The sequence below is a fragment of the Notolepis coatsorum genome (genome assembly GCF_963971535.1).
Source record: "Notolepis coatsorum genome assembly, chromosome: 6".
In the NCBI taxonomy this organism is placed as follows: Eukaryota; Metazoa; Chordata; class Actinopteri; order Aulopiformes; family Paralepididae; genus Notolepis; species Notolepis coatsorum.
In genome coordinates, this window is record NC_140170.1 from 78886492 (window position 1) to 78905052 (window position 18561).

The 18561-nt window shown below is 41.2% G+C and overlaps 1 protein-coding gene across 2 annotated transcripts; it reads left to right on the forward strand.

Annotated features, from left to right (window-relative positions):
• Positions 1–43: 43 nt before the first annotated feature.
• trub2 (TruB pseudouridine (psi) synthase family member 2) lies at positions 44–17284 on the forward strand. Of its 2 annotated transcripts, none has more exons than XM_084316586.1 (8): positions 44–322; positions 890–1024; positions 6067–6141; positions 6427–6488; positions 7173–7302; positions 12397–12469; positions 14034–14170; positions 14889–17284. In XM_084316586.1, the coding sequence occupies exons 1-8, from the start codon at positions 205–207 to the stop codon at positions 15209–15211; spliced, it is 1053 nt and encodes a 350-aa protein (XP_084172712.1). In that variant the 5' UTR covers positions 44–204; the 3' UTR covers positions 15212–17284. The 2 variants fall into 2 exon arrangements, with proteins under 2 accessions (XP_084172712.1, XP_084172713.1); XM_084316587.1 differs by having other exon boundaries at positions 7173–7254.
• The last annotated feature ends 1277 nt before the right edge of the window (positions 17285–18561 follow it).

An 18561-nucleotide genomic window follows, 5' to 3' on the forward strand; every position in this document is an offset into this window, starting at 1 on the left:
GTCACATTCACGCATGCGCGTTTATTCCATGTGTGGTAGATGATGCAGAGGGCAACATGTCTGTACACTAGCCTGCGTTTTACGGTGTGTTATTGTATTACCAGTATGTTTACGTTATAATGATTGTGCTGTGTTAAGCTGTATATATCTACAGAATGTACTTTCAGATGTAGCTTTAATAGTAGGCTAACGTATCCTGCTACGATGGCAACTCCATCAATTCGATTGTTTCGTAGGTTAGAGGGTTTGTTTTCTGTCTATAAACCCCCCGGTGTCCACTGGAAACTCGTCCGAGATACCATAGAGACAAATCTGCTTAAAGGTAATGTGAGCCAGTTACTTTTATTATTATTGTATGTATTGTACGTTCTTTGGGCTCAAAACATTTCACTGTTGAATACATGTAGGGCCACATATACAACACTGTGCGGCTAGAATATTTATTTATTTTATATTTATATATTTATATTTCTCTCCGACCCACCCACCCACCCCCTCCTAATGTACAGTCTCCTCCCCATCATATGTATATACTCTCTGTCAGGATCTATGGGTAACAGTACTGTATATTTGCATATCGTATCACAAATGTAACAGTACTATATACCTGTATGTCATGTATGTCCCTATGCCATAAATGTCATGATGTCATGTATGTTGTGTATGTCATAAATGTCACTATGAATTGAAAATGGGGGACCCTGATGTAAACAAGACAAACGTCTTTCTCTGGTCTGCATCCCCTTAACAATTGTGTGTATTGAGCCTTACTGTATTGTAATTTGTACCCATTCTGCAATCTGTTAAATAACGTTTTCATTCATTCATTCAGAACACAACAATTATAACGGCTTGAAACGTTAAAACTGTCTATGTGTCGGGTCACCAGGAATAAATGATGTCCCATATCGGCCCGCACCTCGACTGGTCAAGTTCTTGGCAGAATCAAGTGGTGGGAACGAGGGACCCAGTGAAGTGACCGTCTCTGTGTCCTCTGTGCCTGCATTGGCAAACCACCCCCTGGGTATGTTCAGGTCACAGCATAGCTACACCTCGTTTGTTACCATCTCAATAGCATCCAGTCTTCAGCTATTTGGTCAGAATCATGTCCACAAACTTTTCTTTTGTGATCAATCGTTTTTATTATTATTATTAAATGTATGCTTTTATGAAAAGGAAAAAACAAACAACCCAAAACACATGCCAAAGATCCACACTTTGGTCCAAGCTACCACCACTATCCCATCTCAACTTCTCAACAGTGTATTAACTGTACCTAGCCAGATCACGCCATATTGTAATTGTTGCCTCCTTTGCTCCGAGTACGCGAGTTGTCGAAAGCTCCAAATACATCAAAGTCAATGTTCTAAAAACAAGACTACAAACATCACAAAACAAACTGATCAGGCTACTGCTTGGCCTTACTCCTAAAACCCACCTTACCCCTGCCCATTTTGACAACCTAGGATGGCTTAGAGTAGACGACAGAGTACAGCAACTTGCAATGGGCCTGGTCTACAAGATACACTACACCACTAAGATACCCATTACCCATGTATGTCGAAATACTTCCCAAAGGTCAGTGAATTCCACGACCACAACACCAGAGGAAGTTCCACAAATCATGTTCAACCCAGATTCGGCTCAAACAAGGGACTAAACACGTTTTGCAAAATATGCCACAACAATGTGGAACGCCCTACCCACAGCCGTAAAATAATGTGAATCCCTACCCTCCTTCAAAGCCGCTCTCAAATAGCACCTATGGGAGACTGCAATTCTAAACTGGCCCCAGTAAATGTCCAAACCCCCCCTCCCCACCCACCCAATCCCCTCCAATGTACAGTTTCTTCCCCCTCGAATGTATATATTTTCTTTTATAATCTCTGTCTCTTAAACAGTACTGTATATATTGTATGTCATAAATGTCTGGATGTAACAGTATACCTGTATGTCGTGTATGTCATAAATGTCATGATTAATTGAAAATGGGGGACCCTGATGTAAACAAGACGAAAGTCTTTCTCTGGTCTCCATTCCCTTAACACTTTCAGTGCCGGCCATTAACATGATAAAGCATGGTTAAATGCCAGCACCCACTTCAATGATAGCGTTGTGAACGCATAATCTCTGTCTTAAATTATGGCTATGTGTCTAATCTGCCCGTCGCTTATCAATGACATGTTTGCAGTCAACATTGTCGAAACAAATTGTTTTTTTAATCGCTTCATTTCCGTTTTATAGCATTTTGAAAAGCCCTCGTTTTCAAGGAAAATATAAAGATTCCGTGATAAAAGGCATTTACTGGAATATTCTGGATACACAAAAACGTTGTAATTTTTCGGCCTATTTATGAATCGTTTTCAAATAAACGCTAGATTATCCATAGTATATGTGTACTTATGCACGCTATAGAAGCGGGCTGAAAATCGATTATCTCATTTCCTGATCGCTCGCACAGCCACACACGCATAGGGCAAACGCTTATATCTCTGTGAAAATAGCTCTGATTATCCTAAGACTGGTAAAATAAATTCCATACCTCAGATCAGATGTTATCCAAAAAGATTATTCCAATTCCTGATCGCCATTCCAAATATCGATCACGCTTATTGGTTACAGTGTTGGGTACTGTAAATACATAATCCACGCTGTTCTGATGGCCGGCGATCACTTGGTCTCTTCAGTTGGCTTGACGGAAAAGTAAAATGAGGAAACTGCCCCCCCCCCCCCCCCCCCCCCTTCGTCAGTCTAAAGTAATGGGGTGCAGTTACACAGGGAGAGACGATAGGGGGCGGTATCTTCCCAATTGAGCTCAGAGAGAGTCTGCAGCACTAACGTGAGGCTCGATTGATGAAATATGAATTCAAATTGCCAATAAATAAAAATACGACAAACAAACGCTATATAGCGTTGGCGGGCACTCAAAGGTCGGCATGAACTAACGACAAAAAGCGTGGCTGGCATTCAAAGTGTTAACAATTGTGTGTATTGAGCCGTACTGTATTGTACCCATTCTGTAAGGACAAAGAGACATTAACATGAATCACATGTCTGAATTATCTTGTGATGGAGGTTGCTTGGCAACCGATGACTCAATGAAATGAACCATGTGCGTAAAGATCAGTCTCCTTGTTTGACGTCATCATCCACAGTGCAGTGCCCGTAAGCACAACTGCTTTTAGAGGAAGTTCAGAAGTTCTCACTGACTGTTCAGAGCAATGTGAGACTGGCTCTGAGGACCAGGACGTTGTCATGAGTTGTACACCTGACCTCACACCCACTGGATTTTCTTTTCGATATCGATATATCATCAGCTGATATTCACACAAATTTTTTGCAAATATCCCTCTGCAAAAAACTGTATGGTTTTCTGCATGGGACTAGCATACTGTGAAGTGCCACAGAACAAGTGACACTTTTTGACAATGACATCCTGAGTCGTTCCAATATAGCCGTATATACCTATTTTTCACATGTAATTATATGCTTCATTATTCAATTATTCAATTGACGATGGACAATGACCTCCCAGGATGAATAGCAGGCTGAAATAGCCATTGCGAATAGCAGGCTGAAATAGCCATTGCGAATAGCAGGCTGAAATAGCCATTGCGAGCAGGCTGAAATAGCCATTGCGAATAGGAGCGAATAGCAGGCTAACTAGCCATTGCTAACAGGACGAGGCTACTCACATGAACAGACAGGTATATGATAACCTTGGACATGCCGGAAGTAAGAGGATGTTGGTATACCTGAGAACTAACAACATTCTCATACCTAAAGCCAAACAAAGAGCGACAAAGGTCCGAAAGGCCTGTGAACAATGTGCGCTGGTAAAGGGACAAAACCTGAACCAGTGCCACACTCTTAGACGGGGGGGGGGGGGGGGGGGGCTGTCCCCCGGAGTCAGCGGACGACGCAGCGGGTGGCAGGAAGGAATATACTGACTCAGGTCAGAAATCGGAACTGGAGGAAGACCACGATAGGTCAAGCTCCAGAGCATCCTCAAGGTCCTCATCTAGACCTCCCAGACCTCCTAGACCTCCCAGACCGGACAGAGAGACATCGGCCTGGACCCAGGTTACAGGGCGACGAGAGTCCTGAATGGACCTGAAAGAGAGAAAAGAAAAGAGTCCTCTGTGGACTGTATCTGTGATGTCCTGCGAGGCCTACGGACAGGGTCACACGATAGGTCAAGCTCCAGAGCATCCTCAAGGTCCTCATCTAGACCTCCCAGACCTCCCAGACCTCCCAGACCTCCCAGACCTCCTAGACCTCCCAGACCGGACAGAGAGACATCGGCCTGGACCCAGGTTACAGGGCGACGAGAGCCCTGAATGGACCTGAAAGAGAGAAAAGAAATGAGTCCTCTGTGGACTGTATCTGTGATGTCCTGCGAGGCCTACGGACAGGGTCACAAGACCAGGCCAACCACACTTCAATAGAGGACTGCTGCTACAATTCTCGGGGACCCGTGGGGGTCGCCCGAGAAGTGACAAATCAACCTACCTCAAACTATGGGAGAGATCCAAGAGGTCAGAGGGGGCGACCCCAAGATGACCAAGATGACCAAGGTGACCAAGATGACCAAGATGACCAAGATGACCAAGACGACAACAGCCTGGGTGCATCGGCCGGGAACAACAGATGCAAGTCTTCCCGCCGGATACCAAGCAACAACGTGACCCCTATCCTGTCGAGCCGTCCAGCCAGGGAACAACAGATGCAAGTCTTCCCGCCGGCTACCAGGGTAACAAGGTACCGAGATGGCAGAGGGGGTGTGGAGAGTCACAGCCACGTGACCCCACAATCGCCATCTCGTCCCCCAGTACAGACGCTATTAAGACAATGGAAAATGACCGCCCAGGATGACAGAGTGGGTGTGAAGTGCCACAGAACAAGTGACACTTTTTGACAATGACATCCTGAGTCGTTCCAATATAGCCGTATATACCTATTTTTCACATGTAATTATATGCTTCATTATTCAATTATTCAATTGACGATGGACAATGACCTCCCAGGATGACAGAGTGGGTGTGATCAACAATGCCCCCGATCAACAAGTGACACTTTTGGAAATTGATATCCTGATTCGTATAATATGACCAGTATAATCTTTAAACTGAACTCTGGAGGATAGCTTTATGCTGGCTTTACTTATAAAAAAATGGAACTGAGCCTTTAATGTCTCCATAGAAGGGGCCTGTTCTTCACAGTTCTTCACAGACAACAGGCAAAAGGGAGTCAACCTGCGGAATGTGGGCCTCAGCAGAGGAGAGAGAGGAGAGAGACAGAGACAGAGAGAGAGAGAGAGAGAGACATAGTGTGAGAGAGAGAGACCGCTTTGCGTTTTGATTTATGATGTAAAAAACCTCCTGAGTGTGGCTTTCCCCAGACGGAGTAGAAGGAGACATATGATTATGCATTAAGGCAAAATAGAATAAGTGGCTTTATCCCTAGCTATAATGGGATTATCAAGTAAAGCCATATAGTGATAATACGTGTACTGTATAATGGGATTATCAAGTAAAGCCATACAGTGATAATACGTGTAACGGATAAGGGAAATGGACCTCATCTGAATAAAGAGAGTCCTTCCCAGTGCAAATAAAATAAAAGATTCCACAACTTCAATCACTCGACCTAAGGTCGATGACTGATGGGGGTCGGAACGGTGCATTCGCTATCTCTTGTCGGTCAGTAGTAACAACAACATTTTGTAGACTCATTTGGTTCTGCATGTCAACCACCTCGCAGGACGCTGTTTGATGTCAAGATGAGCAGACCAATGAGTTATGAAGTTATCGATCTGACCTAAGACCTAGCGTGGGCATTTAACACATACATAGGGCATTGCTGTAAAGGGGAGACTGTGTGGTTCCAATGAGCCCATTTTCATTCAGACATCTTGAGGTGAGAGGTCAAGAGACCCATTTGAAAATGGCCATGCCATAATTTTTTTTAATTTTTGGATCAATTACCTACCCCCGGTGAGCTAGCATGACATGGCTGGTATCTATGGCTTCCTCAAGATCTCTACAATATAATTTTCTATTGCAGTGACTGGACCCGAGTTCCAGAATATTAAAGTCGGAGTAGGACATCGTTTGGATGCATTTTCTTCAGGGGTTCTAGGTGAGGTTTAACCCTTTCACCGCCGCACTACCAAACCGTTAACCCTTTCACTGCAACAATACACAGAAGGCTAACCATTTCACTGCCACACGACAGCCAGTTAACCCTTACCGTCGGTTGTGTGATAGTAAAGGGTTAACCTTCTGTCGTGTGGCAGTGAAAGGGTTAACTGCTAAGAGTGAAAGAGGAGGTCGTCCATTTGGGCTACGTTGCCCCCACACAGATTTGTATTCATTCAGTCTCTTATGAGGTCTCTCACTGGGTTCAAAATGCTTCCCCTTTTAGTTCTTGGAGTTGGGAATGGAAACAAGAATCTGAATGATCTCTTCTGCACACGTGTCACTAGGGTAAGCATTTAATTCCAAACATGTCACCAAGGTAAGCATTAACTTCCACACACGTGTTACTAGGGTAAGCATTCAATTCCACACATGTCACCAAGGTAAGCATTAACTTCCACACACGTGTCACTAGGGTAAGCATTCAATTCCACACATGTCACCAAGGTAAGCATTAAATTCCACACCTGTCACTAGGGTAAGCATTCAATTCAACATGCATGTCACTTGGGTAAGCATTCACTTCAACATACGTGTTGCTATGGTAAATATTCACTTCAACATGCATGTCACTAGGGTAAACATTCACTTCAACATACGTGTTGCTATGGTAAACATTCACTTCAACATGCATGTCACTAGGGTAAACATTCAATTCAACATACATGTCACTAGGGCAGGGGCGGCTGACTGATTATGGCGATTTGTGCATCACCCTCCCTGCCACAGGCGATTTTTTACACATGCATGTCACTTGGGTAAGCATTCACTTCAACATATGTGTTGCTAGGGTAAACATTCACTTCAACATATGTGTTGCTAGGATAAGCATGAACTTCAACATACGAGTCACTGGGGTAAACCTTCACTTCAACTGTATTCACATAATAAAAAAATAAAAAAGATGCATAATAAACCCAAGATGCAATGTATATTTGGCGGATCTTAAGTAATGGTTGATGTTTGTTTCAGGATTACACACTGGAGGGTGAATTTGGGACGGCGACACACAATTTCTCTCACACAGGCCGGGTTGTGGAGAGATCCACATATGGTATGATAGGCTCACCTATTCTGCTGCTTATGGAGAACACATACTATGGTATGATAGGCTCACATTATCTGCTGCTTATGGAGAACACATGGTATGATAGGCTCACCTATTCTGCTGCTTATGGAGAACACATACTATGGTATGATAGGCTCACATTATCTGCTGCTTATGGAGAACACATGGTATGATAGGCTCACATTATCTGCTCCTTATGGAGAACACATGGTATGATAGGCTCACATTATCTGCTGCTTATGGAGAACACATGGTATGATAGGCTCACATTATCTGCTCCTTATGGAGAACACATGGTATGATAGGCTCACATTATCTGCTGCTTATGGAGAACACATGGTATGATAGGCTCACATTATCTGCTGCTTATGGAGAACACATGGTATGATAGGCTCACATTATCTGCTGCTTATGGAGAACACATGGTATGATAGGCTCACCTTTTCTGCTGTTTACCGAGATGCACATAATTTGTGTGATAGGCTCACCTTTTCTGCTCAGTTTACAAAACACATTTACTATACAGGTAATTCTTAGTTACGGTATTCCATCTTGTGTCATCATAAATCAAAAGAAAGTAATTGTGAAGCACTGTGAACCATATGTAAGCCTAGACCATACTTCTTTGGGTATGATTATTTTTGTAAACTAAATTGCTGGTCATTGTACGCAACAGTGAAACGGTAACCTTTCAGGTAGCTTCCTAGCTTCTAACCATTTATTTCAGTTGTGAAAATATACCATATGATTTGTCACTTCTGAGTTTCAAATTTCTCTCAAACTACATACTGTAGTGCACCTTAAATGGGTATTCTGCACTTAATCTCACACACATCCAAAAACGGAACGTTTTGCACACATTCATTTAGTTTGACAGCTATTGAGAGTAAATTAGTTTGAATATGACCACCAGTGATGTCATCAGGGACATTGAAACCTTGTGTTCATGAAAGCTCTGTGATATTATGTAGATGAAAAAATAGCAATACCAAAATAAAATAAAAAATAGCAATACCTTGTCTACATAATATTCAAACAAATTTACTTGCAATAACTGTCAAACTAAATGAATGCATGTGTGTGAGATTATGTGCAAAATAAATCGGCATTGTTTTTTTTGGTGAAGTGTCATTTTTAAAAGTGACTCTGTCCCACACACATGAAGGCACTATTATTCATGATGTTTAGAAGCCGAACCAAACCCCCTCTTAGGTCAGTGAACATTTCCATGCTGTTCCAACAGCGTTATATACTGATTCTTCCCTCTTCTACCACCACCCATGGAAGTAGATCAATGTCATCCAGAGCTAGGGGCGGCTGGGTAGCGCAGTGGACTAAGCACTCGCCTACCACTGCAGAGACTTTGGGATCGAAACCAGTTGTCAGCGGCAGCGGTACCTCCGGCTTGGTCAGTCGTCCCTACTAACACAACTGGCAGTGTTAGCGGGTGGGAGGCCGGTGGGGTGCGTGTCCTGGCCGTTGTAAACTGCGACTCCTACTGGTCGGTCGGGGCGCCTGTTCAGCAAGGAGGGGATCTGGGGGAGATGGCGCCAACCTCCGCACGTGTTACGTTCCCCCAGTGAAACTCTTCGCTGTCGGGTGAAAAGAAGCGGCTGGCGACTCCACATGTATCGGAGGAGGCATGTGGTAGTTCTACACCCTCCCCAGGCCGACAGTGGGGCAATGCGCACAACAACCAGGAAGGGAATTGGCATAACGACTAAATTGGGATGGGTGAAAAATACAGAAAAAAGCCCAAAAATAAATAGAATAATTCTTTGGGGGATTCTTTTTCATCCACAGCTCCAGCAGCTCAGCCACATATATAATACAATTAGCTCCAGTCTGTACAAGCCCTGAAATAAACTGAAACCTACTCCTCAGTGCAGTGTGTGGCCCCATTGATGTGGCATTAATGTTGTGGCTAACTATCTGGAGCTGTATATGTAAACAGTATTAGATTAGATTAGAAGTGTATTGTCATCGTACAGCACAATGAAAAGAAGTTGGCATCTAACCAGCGTGCAAATGTAACGGTAAAGAGCATAACAAGTGTACACGTGATTAAATGGAATGTATATATAATGTAGCTCCTGATTTAATATGCTAATTTTATATACCGTAAATTAGGGCTGGGCGATATGGCCTAAATATGATATCACGATATTTTCTGACCTTTCGGCGATACACGATACACATCACAATGTTTTTCTTTTTTACCCCAAACAATTCATTATGAGGCTTACCAAGACAGTATTTGAGTTTGCAAGCTAACATTAAAGACAAAATAAAATACCCATGCATTTAGCATTTTTATATTGTATATTAGATTTAGATTATTAGATTATATATTGCATATATTTAGCAATGAGATATTATATGATTTAGATATGAAATATGATGAATTGAAAATGGGGGACCCTGATGTAAACAAGACTAAAGTCTTTCTCTGGTCTGCATCCCCTTAACAATTGTATGTATTGAGCTGTACTGTACCCATTCTGCAATATGTTAATAGTTTTAAATCAATCAATCAATAGCATTTTAGCATTTTTATGAAACTACTGTATATATGTATGTCTCTAAATGTTTTGATGAATTGAAAATAGAGGACCCTTATGTAAAAAAGTCGAAAGTCTTTTTCTGGTCTTCATCCTCCTGTACTGTATTGTACCCATTCTGCAACCTTTTAATAAAGTTTTCATTCATTCATTCTGACGGAAACATAATCATTTTGATTGACAGTCGAGTCTGCAAATGACGTCACACCGCTTGCACCCGCCCTGCTGTTCTTAGAACTAATCGGCAAGCGCTATTAGTTTGACTTCCTGAATGTCCTGTGTGCTGAACAACAACAAAGCTACTAACGTTAGCTCCCCGCGGCCGTCGAGTAGGAGACCAGTGCTCCACAGGATGACTAAATGAGGCATAATGATTTTACTACAACGAATGTTATAATAAAAGCCTTTCCATACATCTGTCTGATTGAAAACTTTATTAACAGACCGCGGAATGGGCATATCTCAGCACGGGCTGAGATATGAACGAGTAACGTGTGGACAGATTGACGCGACACAATCCTCTTGGGCAAAACATCACGATATCCACGATACGTTGAAAAAGTGTATCGTTAATGAACTGTACCCGATATTTATATAATATCGTCATATCGCCCAGCCCTACCGTAAATCCTCAAATATAAGACTGGTCTTCTATTTACCTTAGCTGCAAAGAGCACCAGGCCTTTTTTAGAGAGGTTTATATAAGAGGCAGGCCTTAATTTCTAAAAATGACACTCATGGACATAATCCCTTCATTTTCAGACTTTTATTATTATTATTATTATTATTATTATTATTATTATTATTATTATTATTATTATTATTATTATTATTATTATTATTTTTTTAATACGTACATTGTCTGTCTACATTTATTTAGACTAGCATTGGTATTTAAATATTGAGTGCAGTTGAGTAATTGTGGGATTAACGTAATTCACACACTGAAGTTGGAACTGTCTATACTAGGTTGTGGGTTCCGGGGAGGGTGTGTGCGTGTGGTACCTTCTCGACTTCCTCAGTTGAATCGAGTTGTTTACATGCAGTAGCTTTAGCTACTAACGTTATCATAGCATCATAGTCTGTAATGTGTCAACTGGACAACGCCAGCCTCGTCTGCCAATGCCATATAGATAGCGAACGTTAACATTTGCAAACGAAGTCAACGTCATCCAGCTGACACCACAGATCTACCATATTATGACAACGTTAGCTAGCGGCTAGCACTAAAGCTAACCAGAGGGAAACGTTAATGTACGGTAGTCAGTGTAGCGGGAGGCAGCACTTGATTTCCATCGGCAAGAGTTTATCTCATTCTATATCACAGCACGAAAAATAAAATAAATACTTCTTTTTGCGACCTTATATTAGAGCCCGGCCTGTGTTTGTCTAAGTGCATCAACCCCCCCCCCCCCCCCCCCCCATTATAAAAGGCCCCTATATTTGAGGATTTACGGTATGTACAGTATTAGGCTGCTTTCCCGTGCCTCTGGCATTATCAACGACCACTCTGGTCACCCAGCCGCAGGCCTCTTTGTCCCCCTCCCCTCGGGCAGACGTTACCGCTCTATCACATGCTCTACCTCTCGGTTTACAAAGAGCTTTTTCCCCAGTGCTGTGCGGAGCCTGAATGACTCCAAAAGGCTAGTTTTGTATTTTATCCTATTTTGTTTCTGTGTTTTTATTAGTGTTATTAGTCAGGTTTGTGGAAGTGCTGTTTTTTTTATTATATGCACTTTTACTGTCATTTGTGCCACTATGCACTTAACTATGATATGCACTTTTAGGGGATGTTCGATATCAATTTTAGCATTTGTCCTTTTATACTGTCTGTGTTTTTACATATTTTTCCTGTACTGTTTACACAGTGTTTGCTCATGTACCTGTATTCCAATGTGGATTCGTCCATACATGGCAATACAAATCTTTGACTTTTGACTTTGACTTTGATGTACAGTGATACACATATAAATATACTATGGTAGAAGCCATACTGGCCAGTGGTATAACTAATGAGTATATATGGGATATATACAGATGTAGATATAGTATATACAGTGTGTGTATAAACAGGAATATATATATATCATATAAAAAAGGACTCTACTGATCGACAACATCATCTGTAAGTAGGAAATAGGGATAGGGTCCAACATTCTGAACATACCTTTTTAATAGGGCACAATTCCTCAAAAACTAAAACATTGGCATGAAAATGTTTTGAATGTGCTGAGGGGGCTTTATTATTGATCAATAGACCTCATCTTTAATTAGCGGGCTAGACATCTATTTTAGAGGAAACGTTATCACACATTGGAGATGTAAATAGAATTCTAAAACTGCCTGTACTTAGAATACAACATCAGTCTTTTCTAAGCACCGGAAGTAGTTCATGACGTATGTTTATTGTCTTTATGGTTATTTGACTCATCGTTATCACAGGTGCCAATTCCTGTACCTGTGCTTTTGTCTCATTCATTACCTTTTTGATGTGAAGGACAACCAGTTCCCATTATCCCACATGGTTTTGACTGTACCTTAACGTTGTCCCTGATGTCTCCAACAGGTCATGTGACACGGGACAAGCTGGAGAAGGTTTTGGCCATGTTGCAGGGAGTCAACCAAAAGGCCTTGCTAACGTACGTCCACTAACTCCGCAATAACATTCTCATTAGGTGTCATATGTCAGGCGTTATTGACACTGTTATTGTCTTGTCTTTTAAAATGTTTTTTTTGTCATACGATTTGTGTCAAAATAAAGTATTCAATCAATTCAATCAAATACATAAAACAGGTTCCTGTTTTCTAACGTGTACTCTTATTGGAGTACTATATGGATACATGTGATATGGTGGTCCTTTTTTTAAAACACCACAAAATCGGCCCCCGAAACATAATTTTACATTTGACTGCATTATTGACTGTAGTCATGACAGGGGTGATATAAAAAATTACTTTTGTATCTGTACTTCTTTATCTGGCAGTGAGCTGCAGCACATTTTTTACACATGCACCCACACACAAACACGTACAAGTACACTCTGGTCAGTTTATTAGGTCTACACACACACACTGTGCTCTTAAAGTCCCCATGAAACGGCTATCAGACTGTTATTTGATTCCACTTATTTATGTGTTTCCTGAAAAAATGGGAAGCTAGGGAGGGACTTGTAATGGATATTGATTGGCATTTATAGTAGCCAATAGTGCTGAATGTGCATTACGGTCGACAAATTAGCTAGCAAGCTAATGTTAGCAACATTACGCCACATTAGTAATGTTAGCTAGCAAGCTAACATTTAACATTTGTTCAATTTAGTTAGAGGCAGAGCTAGCTCAATTACAATTTGCTGTAAATATCATTCTAGAAAGCATTTAATTGGACACAAAATTAGTATATGCCCCATGTGCAGGGCAAATGACAAACCTCTATTTAGATTTCATGGGGCCTTTAAGAGAATAATGAATGAATAATGTGTGGCTCAAAGATGAATTAGATTCAGATTCAGACAACTTTATTGATCCCGTGTGGGGCAATTCATATTTGCAGCTTCATACGCAACAAGCAACAAAGACAAACAAACAACAAAACAAAACGACAAAAAAATCTCAACGACAGCACAGCAAAAAAATATAAAAAAGAGAAACACTCCATGTGATACACAACACAATCCAGCAAAGTAAAAGTAAAAACAGACAACCAAGTGCAAAAGGCTACTTAAAATGACTACTGTCTGTGTTTAAAAGTCTGATAGCAGAGGGGACAAAATATTTGGCGTAGCGGTTGGTCCTACTTGGTGGGACGTCATAACGGCGGCCAGAAGGCAACAGTGAAAACCGCTGAGACAGAGCATGGAGGGGTTGATTAGTGATGCTCGTCCCCTTCTTGACCACCTGGTCCGTCCAGAGAGAACATAAGTCTCTCTGTTTTACTCTAATTATTTTGGAGCACACTTTCACTATGTACTGTAGGCTGTTCCTATCTTTAATAGACAGGCCACTGAACCAGCAGATAAAAGAAAAAGTTAGGAGGCTTTCAGTAAAAGAACTATAAAAAGTGCTCAGGATCTTCGCACTAACATTAAAAGAGTTCAGCTTTCTCAGCAGGTAGATCCTCTGCTGACCTTTTTTAACAATAGACTCTGTATTCAACTTTTCGATTCAATTACAGATGCATGTGGATGACGGTTCTTTCCCTTACAGGTATTCTAACATGGATATGCGCTCACAGGAGGCCTATGAGATGGCAGCTAAAGGTGAACTGGGTCCGGATGGGAAATCGGCCCCTATTTTGACCAGTCTGCGCTGCATACAGTTCCAGCCACCCCACTTCACCTTAGGTAAATACCTCAGTCTACGGCAAATGTTCTTGAGAGAGTTTCTCTGGAGAATCTCCTAATGTAGATTTGTATAACCATAGAATTAGCAGTACCACGGCTCTCGGTTTGTGTATTGACTTGTGAGTAGGGGTGTAACGGTACACAGAAGCCACGTTTCGGTACATACCTCAGTTTTGGGGTCATGGTTCGGTACAACAGGAAAAAAGGATAAAAAATCCCAAATGTATATTTTGAACAGACGGTAGTATGAGTTATATGTAGCTCCACCTAGTGTCGTATAGTCCCCCGAGACGTCCTTGTAATGTCGTATGGCTCCCTATACCGAACCATGACATCAGTACCGCAATGTCAGTACTGAACATGAACACACATCCTCACTTACTCTCTCACACCCCCCCCCACAAATACACTACAAAAAGGTCACTTTAAAAAACAGATCTGTATATTTGTATATTATTGTATATTACTCATTGCCTTTATTCTCAAGCTTAGCATTGTATTTTATTCTTATGACTTTTTATCATGTCTAGTTGTCTACTCTATTTTATTTTATTATTTGTATTTTTGCACAATCGAGGCGGGCATGGCCACCTACATTTCACTGCATGTCTTGTGTATGTATGTGACCAATAACTCTTGAATCTTGAGGCCGAATGCACATAGCGTTACACCCCTACCTTGTGAGTATTGAACCGTTCTGTTCTCTTGTTCTCCACAGAGGTGCAGTGTCTAAACGAAACTCAGAAATATTTATGCAAAATCCTGCATGAGGTGGGATTAGAGCTGCGGAGCACCGCGGTGTGTAAGGGAGTGCGGCGCACCCGAGACGGTTCCTTCACCCTGCAGGACGCCTTGACCCGCAACCATTGGACTGCTCCTGACATCAAGCTTGCCATTCACCAGTATGCCTCTAAGAGAGATAGAAAACACGGCCGCAAGGAGACGAAGGCCAGGGGTATAGAGCGACAGGCGGAGAAAACTCACTCCACCAACCAAAAGGATGAAGTGAATGGAGAAACATCCGTTAATGCAATGCATTGATTGTGAAGATAGACTTTTATACTACCTGGGCCCTCATTTATCAACGTTGCGTACGCACAGATATGTGCGTAACCCGTGCGTACGATCATTTCTAAGCGAAGTGTGGGACTTATCAATTTGAACTTGTGCTTGACTTTGTGCGTATATTTACGCACAGCTCAGGGCATGCGTATCTGGCGCCCGGTGGTAAAATATTATACTGCAGACGGACGGCATATGCTCTCATCGGTTTCATGCATTAGTTTCAACACGGAAATAAGCTTTCGTTCATTAGTTTGACTGACGTGTTCTGTATGACCCCCGTAATTCATTATAGTTAATTGTAAAATAGCAACAGTAGTGTAATTATGGTCAAAACCCTATAAATAGCATTTTGAATAATAGGTCTTTCCTTCTGAATGAATGCAGCATGGTTTATATATAGCGTTATTGGAATATACGGGGTGCACTGACTGCGCTCCGCGTAACTCAACTCGTTATTACTTTGCGCATAGATTGCAGAAATACGGGAACGTTTTGATTATATTTAAAAGGCTTTGCCATTGTTAAACGTAATAAGTGGAATTTCGAAGCTGTAAGCAGAATACAAGTCATATAAACACGCACAATAAAGTGTTCTACCCCTTCCTACTGTATAAGAAAGGATAAAAAACGCATTGCAACGAGAACAGAGGTTATTTGTTGAGTGTATGTGTATTACAAAACCCTTGCAATAAATGTGTCTTAAATGAATGAAAAGCATACATGCTCTGGATACAGGTAGCATATATCGTGTGGGTGATATGACTTGTATTCTGCTTACAGAATTCCACGTATTTAGTTTTACAATGTCAAAGCCTTTTAATATAAATCAAAACGTTCCCGTATTTCTGCAATCTATGCGCAAAATAATAACGAGTTGAGTTCTAACAAAGAACGTATTACATGCTGGGTAGGCTGATAGAGTAAACTATGATATGAATATGAATATGATATGATATAAGGTATACTGGTCTGTCCGCGAGGATAGCGAGGAGTCGGATAGCCATTAAATGCCATTTGAGAATATAGGCTATTAATGCAAAGCGGCGGCCTATAGCCTATACATATTATTTAATGTTTTCATAAGCGTAAAGATACAACAGCTAGATTAATGATCAAGTTAGTTTACTGTATGCAGGCTTCGCAGGGCTGTGCCATGTGCTATTATATATGCGCAAGTTACTGTTGCATAATGTAGGCTATGGCCTACATGTAATTCATGTAGGCTACCTAATACCGACAACAAAATAGATTGCCTCTACAAATCATATTATACCCGGTAGCCAATCGAACTAAACGAATAAAGGCATTCATATTCCAGCATGGTTACCAGCATGGTTAGACACGCCAACGCCAAACAGTGGTTAACGAACGGTCTTTATTAGTATTTTGAGCTGTCCAGGCATAATTGCAGCAATGGTCTTAGGGAGTCGTTGATATCTGACATCACTGTGTACAAGTCCGCCAGCCTTTTATTTATCCCATAACATGGGTTGTCTTCTTGGTTCGACAGCGCCTCAGTGAACAATCTCGCTCGTTGAGTTTCTCATAGTTCGCTCGGGTCAGTCCATTATTTCACATCCCATGAGGGGTGTTTCATTACCATATATGGATAATCATGCACGAGCATTGATGGTAGAACAAAGAGGTATTTATCAACACGGAGGAGCGTAGGACCCGTGTACGCACGGTTGATAAATCCCAATATTTCTGTGCGTACACACATTCTAAATTCTGTGCTTATGTATGAAAATAGAACACTTTCTAAGAATTGTTGATAAATGAGGGCCCTGGACTTTGTGAAATTAACTTTTTTTTCTGATTATTTTTGTAATGCATAACCTTCTGTATTTGTGTCAGTATCGCCTCCAAATACTTTAAAACTATGATTATGATACTGGGTTAGGTAGACCTAACTAAATGTGTCCATACCCTATAGGAAGTGTCTAATGGTGTTTGCTATTTAAATTACAACGGAAAACGTGTTGTTTAAATTTCAATTGACTATAGATGTGTCTCTAGTCTCTACACACAGGAAGTGTAACAACCTGAGTAAACTCAATGTATCAGTAAAAACAAATTAGGCTACCTTTTATGATTACTTTGCCATTGTCACCTGCACAAGAACAGTGCTATGAGATGGCCAAGTTCAACCAGGAGAGGTTGGAAAATGTGCTAAGGCTACATGCTAACACTGATGGTGAATGGTAAATGGTGCTTTTATCCAAAGCGCTTTACAATTTTGTTCCTCATTTACCCATTCACTCACATTCACACACCGATGGCGGAGGCAACCATGCAAGGAGCCAACCTGCTCATCGGGAGTAATTAGGGGTTAAGTGTCTTGCTCAAAGACACTTCGACACGCTGCCCGGGAGGATCGAGAATCGAACCGGGAACCTTCCGATTACCAGACGACTGCTCCTGAGCCACATCATGAATCTAATCCTTTCAGGTCACTCCTTGTGGGCTGCCAGTGGGTGTTCTTTTAATATGTCATCTTTCTCCGTCTAATGGTTCTGTTCCATCTCCAGTCCAAAGGATTGCAAGGTGCCTGGATGAAGCAACTAGGACTGGAGAATTACAGAACCCAGCGCTGCGTAAATGGCCTTGTGCTACATTCATGTCTCAACAGCACCCCCAACTGGCCCAGACCGCAAATTACACTTGTTGGAGGCAGCTTTTTGAACTTCATCATGTTTAGAACAAAATTTAAATACTGAAAATAATTATATTTTTTTTATTAAAGCAGTGCATTAACTACTGTAACATAATTTAATTGTTTAGATTTAGATTCAGAGTTTTTATTTTCCACATGGAAGCAATACAATCATACAAAATCATGAATACAGTTCTACCATGGGCAAAAGGAGCAGGAAGAAGAATAAATCGTATAGTTACCTGCCCCCTATTCCTAAACTAAACAAGTATTACTTGATGGTCAGCATACAACCTAATTTACACAAAATAATTCATACCATATACAAAGAAACAATCCACAAGAACTTTTTTTTTTATAATAATAATAAAGAAAATATCTCACTATTCAGATTCACATTTGAATTTCATACTGACTAAATATATATTCTTTTTATAATTATTTTTGAATTGACAACTATTACATCCCTTAACACTTTGGATGCCACTGGTGAACATGGTCAAAACATGGTTGAATGCCAGCACCCACTTAAATGATAGCGTTGTGAACGCATAATCTATGTCTTAAATTATGTGTCTAATCTGGCCGTCGCTTATCAATGACTTGTTTGCAGTCAACATTGTCGAAACGGATTGTTTTTTTAATCGGTTCATTTCCGTTTCATACCATT

Excerpts from the sequence above, each read along its gene's own strand:
- trub2 (XM_084316586.1), top strand. The coding sequence starts at position 205 with ATGGCAACTCCATCAATTCGATTGTTTCGTAGGTTAGAGGGTTTGTTT. Across the intron at positions 323-889 it reads AGAGACAAATCTGCTTAAAG|GAATAAATGATGTCCCATAT; the intron begins GTAATGTGAGCC and ends TCGGGTCACCAG. Across the intron at positions 12,470-14,033 it reads AACCAAAAGGCCTTGCTAAC|GTATTCTAACATGGATATGC; the intron begins GTACGTCCACTA and ends TTTCCCTTACAG.